The sequence below is a fragment of the Patiria miniata genome, unplaced genomic scaffold, assembly GCF_015706575.1.
Source record: "Patiria miniata isolate m_02_andy unplaced genomic scaffold, ASM1570657v1 HiC_scaffold_6, whole genome shotgun sequence".
In the NCBI taxonomy this organism is placed as follows: Eukaryota; Metazoa; Echinodermata; class Asteroidea; order Valvatida; family Asterinidae; genus Patiria; species Patiria miniata.
The window spans coordinates 7,889,307-7,899,622 of record NW_024037073.1 but is presented as its reverse complement, the minus strand read 5'-3'; the positions used below and the strand labels follow the sequence as shown (position 1 = coordinate 7,899,622).

The 10,316-nt window shown below is 42.6% G+C and overlaps 1 protein-coding gene across 3 annotated transcripts in view; it reads right to left on the bottom strand.

Annotated features, from left to right (window-relative positions):
- Positions 1-221: 221 nt before the first annotated feature.
- LOC119742799 (spindle assembly abnormal protein 6 homolog) overlaps positions 222-10,316 on the bottom strand; it is a 46,091-nt gene continuing 35,996 nt past the window's right edge. For 2 of the 3 annotated variants that reach the window (XM_038218971.1, XM_038218974.1), the window contains exons 14-18: positions 6,887-7,012; positions 5,109-5,190; positions 3,798-3,898; positions 2,733-2,872; positions 222-1,856 (exon numbers count right to left, since the gene is read on the bottom strand). In XM_038218971.1, coding sequence (XP_038074899.1) covers positions 1,595-1,856; positions 2,733-2,872; positions 3,798-3,898; positions 5,109-5,190; positions 6,887-7,012 — 711 coding nt within the window. In that variant the 3' untranslated portion in view covers positions 222-1,594. The remainder of the gene's footprint in view (positions 1,857-2,732; positions 2,873-3,797; positions 3,899-5,108; positions 5,191-6,886; positions 7,013-10,316) is intronic. The other variant, XM_038218973.1, reaches the window with a different exon arrangement.

Below are 10,316 nucleotides of genomic sequence, written 5' to 3'. Positions count from 1 at the left end.
AATCAAAAGTTGCTGAATCATGTTTTGAATTCGTTTTGAATTTTAGCTATACGTGATGTCGCGCACTGATCCGACGAATTATAGCAACCGCGCGCGCCTGTACGTCATGCCAATGCTTGCGCGCGCTGCGCCAAATAACAAAACAAACTATTAATTTCAATTTTCCTACGGAAAGGCCTTCTTTCGTTGATTACTTCAAAATGACAGCTTGCCAGAATGAATAATTTCACAGGGAGTTTAGTCCCCTTACTATCTTTCAACCAAGTATGTTTTTCAACAATAATTACGCCAGTTACTTTTCAGATAGCTGCAAATGATGGACTATAGCTTTAACAAATCAAGCTATTCATGCAAATGTACAGTATGCACAATGTCAAAACCTACGATCAGAACATACAAAAGCTTACGATTACAAAGTTGTGTCCAGTGTAAAATATTTTACAGTCAATAAGTATGTTACCTGAAATATCACAGACACAAAAGCGGTTTTATGTATGTCACAAAATTCAAATCAAAATTTGGGGTTTTTTTTTTACCTTTAATTTAGTTTCAGGAAAAAAAGACAAGTACAACTTCATTAGTTCATTAAGTAGGTATAATACAATTATTATCTTATATTATGAAACTTATTTGCTGAAATGTTAAATACATCTAATATTCAGTGCATCCAATCCAATTGGAAAACTACATCGTGATGTAATGTTTCAGTCAAACAAATAAGTGATTGTTTATCTCATGTATAACATACATGTATATGAAAAATCCATGTATATGAAATATCTGTCATCATGTATTCCTTAGCGTTATTAGGTTGTAAGTGAACTGATGGACACACAATTCACAAGATTTCAGTGCACCAACTTGATTGTAGACTGGTGACTGGACCTGTTCTGTGTTCCTTTTAGTCTGATTGGCCTAGTTCTTAAGTACGCAGTTCTATGTGTCTGTAAATATTTACAATAAAGTTGAGCCCGAGGTTGCACGGACAATTCCATGCTGGCTGTTCTCTGACTCTATATCCGAGTGTTTTAGACACTGTTAGGACTAATTCATTTGTCTGTCTCTCTAGTAGTCTCTACAGATATGGAGATGATTTCATCAGTTTTGGGCAATGTTAGAGTTCAATGTAGGTCTTATGTCATTAACCTCTATGGGTCAATATATCAAAACTCACTTATCATTTTGTGCTAGAAACGTTCCAACATCCAACGCAATGCAGTAACCCAATGGCATGTACAATCTTTGTACGTGTGCCAAACACATGACCAATATTCCAAACCAGGGCTCAATTTCATGGTTCTGCTTAGTTACTGTAGCAGAATATTATGTGCTTACGGTAAGCCTATTTCACGGGTTAGCAAGAAATTTTGGCGGATGCACATGTATGCGTACTTCCAGTAACTCAGGATTCTGTGCTTAGTGTTAGCACAGAATTTTTTGTTAGTGCTGTTAGCACAGAATGTGTCGTAAGCACAGAATGTGTCGTAAGCACAGAATGTGTCGTTAGCACAGAATGTGTCGTAAGCACAGAATGTGTCGTAAGCAAAGAATTCTGTGGTTAGCAGCGCCATGAAATTGGGCCCTGGTTTAGTCTTCAGGTGGTCCCTTTGAGCTGTGGAGGAAAATAGGCACTCATCAGTGGGGGTACGGATGGTGCCGGGGCGGTGGGAGCCATAGGGGTGCTGCTCAACTGAAGCGGTACAGGTCCTGATTTCTGGAGTGGCCCTCCATCCCTGGGAGATGCGGTGGGGTATTGACCAGGGTGTTGACCAGGGTGTTGGCTGGGGTGTTGGCCAGGGTGTTGGCTGTGGTGCTGGCTGGGATGCTGTAAGTACTTGGGGTCCAGTGCTGGTTCACTGCAATTAAAGACAGTGTATTGAACTTAAGTACCAAGTTGATATTGACCTACCTAAATATAACCAAAAATATTTTTAAAAAACAATTCAGTTGGAAAATTTTTTCAAAGGGTTAGAGAAAGACATGAAAGGGGAAAATCTATAAGTGGCTCCGAAACAATGATGAACACTTAAAATTGAAGTATTTTGGAGTATTTTTGTATTTCAGTTTTTATGGAGACTTGGTGCAGAACTACCTGTTCTTGTGCCCCCACCCATGTAACAACACCCTTTCCTCATGGTGACGTCAGCAGCAAAAGAGCTTTCTCATGTGATGTCCATAGCCGCGGCCGCAGCCAATGCACTGACAAAACGCCCGGCTTGCACTGGGTCTTAGATGAGATTTACTGCTTGTCCGTCAATTGAAAAAAATATAACAAAGTTGGGCTGGAATTACAGCCTCTAAAGTCACATGAAGTTGATAAATAATTAGCTTTATACTTCAATAAGTTCATTTTTGGGTCCACTTCAGATTTCTGCTGTCCGCCCGCCACATTTGTCCGTTTCTTAGAATAAACAATGCATGTGTGTGACGTATTTCCACCACTGACTCTGTTCCATGAGCAGGGTTGGTGGTGGCTGACCCGGGTGAGCCTCGAGAATGACGTCAGAGCTAATCGAACGGCACAGGGCTAACCCGAGTTGATCCAGTCGAGCTACTCAAACGCACCCATAAACAGTTGGACTCTGTTTTTGTATGGTATGCCTAACCCCATGTAAAGCATTATCAGTTTATTAATGCAGTTCTCATCCTAACAGATTCCAACAAACCCTGATGTTGGAGTTTGACTGGATGGGGATGGTTAGGGTTAATGGAATGGTCGATTTATGACCTACCTGCGTTTGGAGGTGCTGGGTGCACTAGCCGTAGAAGAGTTATAGCCCATGGGTGTGGACTGGGGTATGGTGCTCATGGTGTTGGTGAGATGGGTGCTAGACATGGGCCATGGACGGCTGGAGGACACTGCTGCAGGAACCTGGACAAAGAAAACACCAAACATGATGGCTTGGTTTACGCCTCGACTACCAAATTGGTCAAGAGGAGACAAGTAAACAGAGTGGGGTCTACAACAAACAGAGTGGGGTCTACACAAAATTGTTCAGTATACATTGTACTTGTCATTTGTTAGTGGAATTTTCAGCCACAGATGCTCAATATGAAGGTGTATAATTTAGAAGCCAAAAAAAAAGGATGTTTGTCTTGGCCAAATGTTTATGGAAGAACAGGTCCTCAAACACTATTAAACCTAAGTTTGTAGACTAGGGCCCAATTGCATGAATCTGTTTGGCAGAAACTACTGGTAAGCACATTTTTACAAAATTAGCCGAGAACCACTCACCAGCAGTATACACCGCATGACATTTGGTTAGTGACCTCAAAGTCACCTTTTGCTAAACGCAAGCAGTTTTGTGCCTAGCAAATTGTTGTGCTTACCAGTTTCATTAAAATTAGCTCCTGGGCTAGTAAGAGCAAATGGAAGTGAAATACATCTATCTATACCTCTACAAGCTACAATGAACTGTGACATGGCCATTCCTATGTCAAAGTTTCTCTGTTGGGTGAGATAGGTGGCGCCGCACTATCACTTGATCGCCCTGCGCAATCAGTCGATCGCGCTGCCATCAGTCCATCACCTTTTCTTTCAAATTTATGGCTCATCAAGGAGATTGTCTTTAATCAGGGAAATAGAGTCTGAGATTTCCAACGGGATCAGTCGATTGCACTAACATATTTCTGTTTGATCACGTAATAGCGCAAGTCCACCGATCATTTTGATTGACTCGTGATTAACTCCACTACAATTCTGCCTAAGCTACGTTGCAACTCAAAATTTTTCAACCTTCTGTCCTTCCAACCAAACAGTAATATCCTTTTACAATCATACTGCCCTATCAACTTACCCCTTGGGGTCTGTAAGCCACAGTGGATGTAGGAACCTCAAACATGCCATGTCGCTTACTCATCTGGGCTTCGTTCACCTGTTTATTCAACCAGTTGATGACTACAAAAAACAAACAACAAAACAATAACAAAAATATGCCACAATGTCTTGCATGCTTTGGGAAATTAATGGTTTCATGACCAAAAGGTAATGTTACACAACTATTTTAAAGAAAGCTGGCAACTTAGCCTTGAATACAAGTCTGTGTGTGTGATCAGCGTGCAGGCATTGATGGCCATATTACACCGGGCTCACAGGTCCACACACACGGTGAACCCTGATCCGTCACATCGTACTACGAAGCCTGGCACAAAGTGCTTGCACACAGTACATTTGTACATGTAAACTCCTGCCCGTGGTCCGTCAGGACCACAACCTTGATTCAACTGTAACTTCCAGGGTTTGCGGTTAACCATAAAGAGTTGCTTACAATCAAACGGATCTGATTGGCCCTTGACTGGACGCACCATGCTGTTTAAAAACATGCTGTGGGTCGCTATGCGGTCCCGCCGGTGTTGCGGTACCAAACCAACAATCATTGATCTATAATGTGATTGGCCGATGAGAAGTATACATTATTCATACTGGATAATTTCCATATCCTCTCACCCCCCCCCCCCCCCCCCCCCCCCATTTGCCTGAGATTCGCGATGCAAAGTAAAGAAAAACATAAAACCCGGAAGTGACAGAATAATCAATGCTGTGCTCCTACAGAGCACGGGCTGGACTCTCATGTACGGGCAGTGCGTGTGCACCTACAATACAGTGTGTACACACGTACGTGTTCATCTTTTCAAACCGTGGACGAAAAATACCGGAGAACAAAAGAGGACAATATCGTCCACGATTCCCAGCATACATCCGCGATTGGGGTCGTGTACAAAACCTATGGGAGTCTTCCTAAAAAGTTAGAGTACAAACAAAAGAGGGACAATAGGACGTACACGATCGACGGTGAACACAAGTTTGCGTGTACATACAATATGAACTGCGGGATGTGTGCGTGTGACAGATCGGGTATATACCGCAATATTGCAGAGCGGGTAATACTACGTGTGGCCAGCGATAATCTCACGGTGCTGACACAGCGCAGCCATGCATTCAAGGCTACTGGCAACTCACTGCTATGCCCCCTGCTTGAGCAATTTCCATGATCTAGACAGAAACCTTGCTCCAAAATTTCAGGTCTAAACTTTTTCTGTCACTTCCATTTCTGGCAGTTTGTCAGACCAGTAGCATGAATGGATGGGATTGCAACACAAAGCCCTACCATTTTCATTAGTTTTCAGCAGTTGTCGGCTTTCCTCCAGTTTTGTCCTTGTACTCTCCAGCGTCTCTTTCATTCTGTCATTCTGTAAATGCATCAAAACAACAGGAGTATTGTAAGAACTCAGACTCAAGTTTATCTCAGTTTAGACGTTGAATCAAAAGTGCTGATGAGTTTTCCAATTACAGCCGTGCAAACAATTTAGTCAAATTGGCTACTCTGGCCTAGTGTTGGGCGGTTCCAGAATTTTTGGAGCCGGTTCCGCTTCGCTAAAAAGATCTGAGTCAGGACCAGCTCCCGGAAAATTCAAAGAAAAACAAGCCCTTGAATGTACATGTAAAGTAAACAGTGTCACCTTGTGCACCCCATCCTCCGGGATTTGGACGAGCAATACATGCTATTCCACTACGTATTTGTTTCAAATGTGTGTCTTTCTCCTGTGAAACTATGGAGATTGTATTATTAAAAGCAAACATAGCATTTATTGCTTTATTTTCCGTTTCTTGCCTATGATTTTATTCACCGCGACGACCTCCGACCGTGTATAGAAGGATTCACTGTGCTGCATATGTACTCAAAACTCAATCTCTACTGTAACTGTGCCGGGCATACTTGGAACCGGCTCTGAGTGCTGGAATCGGCTCTGACGGACCCGGGTACAGGTACAAAATACTCGGCTCTGAGCAAGTCATATACCCGGGTCCGTCAGAGCCGTTTCCAGACTCAGAACCGGGTCCATCAGAGCTGATTCCAGCACTCGGAGCGGGTTCCAAGTAGCCCAGATCGGCCTGGCCAGGCCCCATGAGTAATTATGTCATTCAAAACGCTTATTATCCATGGTACAGGGCCAGTATTGGGTTCAATACTCTATGCCTTGTGGCCACAAATAGCTCAGCTGATCGGTTTGTCTCTGACTCTCTGTATATCATGTGTGAGTCTCTGTGGTTTCCCCGCCATTGTTTTGACTAGCCAGAGTAAAATTCCCCTTGGGACCCGGGCCTTCACAGCAATAGCGGTTGAATTCCTATGGAGCCGATTCTCGACTCTGTGCACAGAGAATGGGTAATTTAATCTAGAACCGATTCTTTTGGAGCTGGAACCGAGGATAGCGCGCTATAGCGGGTACCCGATTCTCGAAAAGATTGGACTCGCTGTTCCGGTTCTCATAATGGAATCGGTAGAACCTGGGAATCGACGGAACCTCGCAATACTACTCTGGCTACCGTGATAACACGAGTACCTGCCTCATCTGGCCACACTGATGCACCTTGGTTCTTGCCCTGTGCGTAACCTTGCTAGTGGCTGATTTGTGGAGTCTCTTTTCGCATGTTTCTCATTTATCTTAATACTCCAGGCACTAGTGAGCCCTCTGTTGTTGAAATTTTAAATAGTAAACTTTTTTTTTTTAAAGCCAATAGTTTGAAGCATTGAGTGCAAATTTGGCTTTATGTCTTTGCAATTGTTCCCTTATCATCTGAATGAATGGAAATTTGCACTGTACATATCTTTTTCTTTTCAATAATATGTTGAGTGACTCATATCATGACTGAGCCCTAACGAGACTCATTATTCACAGAAATGTCTCATGAGAAGGACTTGTGACTAGGACTCCAACAAAATGACTTGTGGCTCAAGATAAAGCGACTCTCGACTCACACTCCAAAAAAAGTAATTGCTACTTGGACTTAAACTCAAAAGTAGTGAAAAGGGGCTCATATCTGGATTTGAACCGAGTGACTCAACTGCCCCATGAAAAAATGTCTGGTCACTGCATCTAGTACCTCATTTTCTAGTTGTTGGCTTTTTGTTTTCAGCCCGTCTGCATCTTGTTGTAGCGCCCTCAATGTCTGGTTACGCTCCTCCAATAACTTCTCCTGTTTGCCAGTTACAGTGTTCTTCAGCTTCAGCTGTTTGGAGAAAAAAAAATAGATGAATCGATATCTTTACTTGAGGCAATGGTTCGGGTATTTCCAGAATTTTTTTTTTATTTGAACTTTGGAACTCGGTTGAATAATAAGCCAATTTAGAATTTGGGTGATTCACAATGCAGTGCGCCACCAAGAGTTTGCCACGGAGAGTTAAGTTTTCCCAGTGCATTGTGGGAGATGGTCGACAAATTCACAGCGCGGGATTTTTGAAATTTTTTAGTTTGTCCGGTCAGTAGTTTCGTAAGTGTATGATTCGAGTATCTGTTTGCCCTTTTCTTTTGTTTTTATCAATATGGTGTTTTTTGAAGCGGCAGAACGCTATGCCACAATCTATAACAAATTAGCTCAAGTTGTTTACTGACACTTGTTCAAATGGGCAATGTTTTGTCAACCGTAAACTTGATAAATGGACTCTCCATAGCAAACTCTTGGTGGCGCACTGCATTGTGAATCGCCCAAATGTCTACCATTCATGCTAAATTCAATATCTTGCACTCTAGGAGGATGATAATGGCAGAAAAATGTGCACAAAGAAAAGGAACAAGAGCAGGTTTGCCTAGTCAAGCTGCACCTGAAACCTCAACTAAGGACATTTGGTCATATTCAGTGAGAGGCTGATCTATATCAGAGTGAGGGATTAAGCACCCTCTACTTCCTCAGCTGTCTTTTCTGTCCACTCTTTCAATTCTTGTTCTCACCCCCAGCCCCATCTTCTCCTATTCCTTTTCTAGAAATGCCTTGTCAGTTAAGTCTAGTTTTATCTTAGATTAGGTAGGGTTAGAGGCGCCTGACCCCTGGAAAGGTCAAGACATCACCGATGCCAGCAGGGGTACATACACACAGATCTCCTGCTGGCGGGAAAGGCGTATCCCCATACTGAGGTTTGGGAACTGACTTGGTGTTTTGACTATTCCTAATTTTATCTTATTCTTCGACCCAGCTATGGGTTAAATAGTATGGGGTCAGGTCAGGTGAAATTATAATCATGCACCTGCTACGGTAAACCTGTAGACTGTATGTACAACCTAGACAACCTGCTACAGAGGGGAAGCTTCGCCCTAGTATGGAAACAACTGCATGCTACAAGAAGCCTCCACCAACACGTCTTGCCAGCGCGGTGGAGTATGGCAAATACCTCTACTAACATGAACAGTCAAAATGATGGAGGCCAAATAGCCCGTGGCCATAATGGGCCCTACTCTACAGGACAGAGAGTTAGGACATCGGCAGCAGATGGACCCTTTGGTTCACAACCAGTATATGACGATCTGAACCCAAAGCCGAAAGGAAAGTCCAGGTCTGATAAGGGAAACATCTGCAGCCAAAGAGAGATTTATGTTTGTACGTACAATGTAAGAACTTTAAGGACAGATGAGAGTCTGGACTCATTGACAGAAGAAATCGCCAGGATCAAATGGCATATTATTGGACTAGCAGAAACAAGAAGACAACAGAATCTGGTCAAATTGGTAGAAAGTGGACACATGCTTTATACATCCGAATCACAGAAGAGTCGTTATGGTGTAGGTTTTCTGATTAACAAGAACATTGAACAAAACGTGATAGAATACAAGTGTCTTGGAGACAGACTAGCCATGGTCAAGCTCCAAATCAACCAACAGCACTGTCTTAAGGTCATACAAGCATATGCACCAACCTCGAGCCACACAGACGAGGAAGCTGAGGTTTTCTATGAGAATCTCAACAAGCTTCTGGACACGGACAATACTACATACATCCTAGTTATTGGTGACTTCAACGCAAAGGTGGGAAGACGTATGGATGAACAAGAAACATCTATGGGTTCATTTGGAATAGGGGACAGGAATGAAAGGGGAGACCGATTAATAAACTTTACTTTGTCAAGGAGTCTTGTGATTGGAAATACCTTTTTCCAGAAAAAGGAAAATCGTTACTGGACTTGGGAAAGCCCGAATGCAGAAACGCACAATACCATCGACTTCATTCTATGCAATCGCAAGGATATTCTCATGGATGTGGCAACAGTTCCTAGTGTTGATATGGGAAGCGATCATAGGATGGTCCGAGCGAAAGTTCGCTTTGACAAGAAGATTGAAAGGATGAAGAGAATTAGACCCCCGAGACGAAGAAACATAGATATCAGAAAACTGGTTTCACAAGAAAAGGAATTTCAGATAGAACTGAATAACCGATTCAGTGTCCTGGACGATACGTGGGAAGATCTCTCGATGGAAGGGAAATATAAGCAACTCACAGATGTTGTAATGGAGAGTGCAGAGAAAGTTGCAAAGGACGAAAAAAAGAGAAAAGAGGAGTTTGTAGCTGAGAAAGATGAAATCAAAAGTCTCAATGACAAAAGGAAACTACTGAAACCCCAAAGAAGAGAATCTATCAGAAACCAGGTAGAATACACAGAGCTCAACAAGACCATAAGAAAGAAGCGACGGTCGCTAAGCAGAAAGTACAAAACAAAGGTTGTAAAAGAGGCACTGGAGAGAAATAGAGGACCAAAAGTGGTTGATAGAAAGCTACAAAAAGGAAAGGATCTTATGTCGGCTATAAAATTACAAGATGGAACTGTTACATCAGACAGAACAAAAATAAACAAGCGTGTGGAGGAATTCTACACTCATCTGTATGATAACCCAAATCCAGACTGGAGAACAACTGTAGACTGGGACGAGAAGGCTACTGATGTCCCACCGATTATGAAAGAAGAAGTAGAACAAACACTAAAAAATATGAAGAAAAGCAAAGCCCCAGGAGAGGACCAGCTTACTTCTGACATTCTACAAGTTGGTGGAAATGAACTTTTGGAGAAAATAACAACAGTCTTCAACGAAATAATGGAAAAGGAAGAACTTCCTACGCAGTGGAATTGTGCAAAAATCATACTTCTATTCAAAAGAGGAGACAAACAGAATGTGAAAAACTACCGACCAATAAGTCTGCTCCCCCACCTCTACAAGCTCTTCAGCAGAATTATAGGTGCCAGAATAGAGCGAATCTTGGAGGAAAACCAACCAAGAGAGCAGGCAGGATTTCGAGCTGGTTACGGAACTGCGGACCATCTTCACACATTAAATCAACTAATAGAGAAAGCAAGAGAATACCAATTCAGCCTGCACCTTGGATTCATCGATTACGAAAAAGCGTTTGACAGTCTGGATCAGGAATCTATGCTACAAACACTGAAGAAATTCAGCGTCGAGGCCAAGTACTTAAACATAGTGAAGTTGATCTACAGAGATCCTTCGGCAAAAGTCTACATCGGCTCCTCCATCACCAAAGGAGTTCGTCA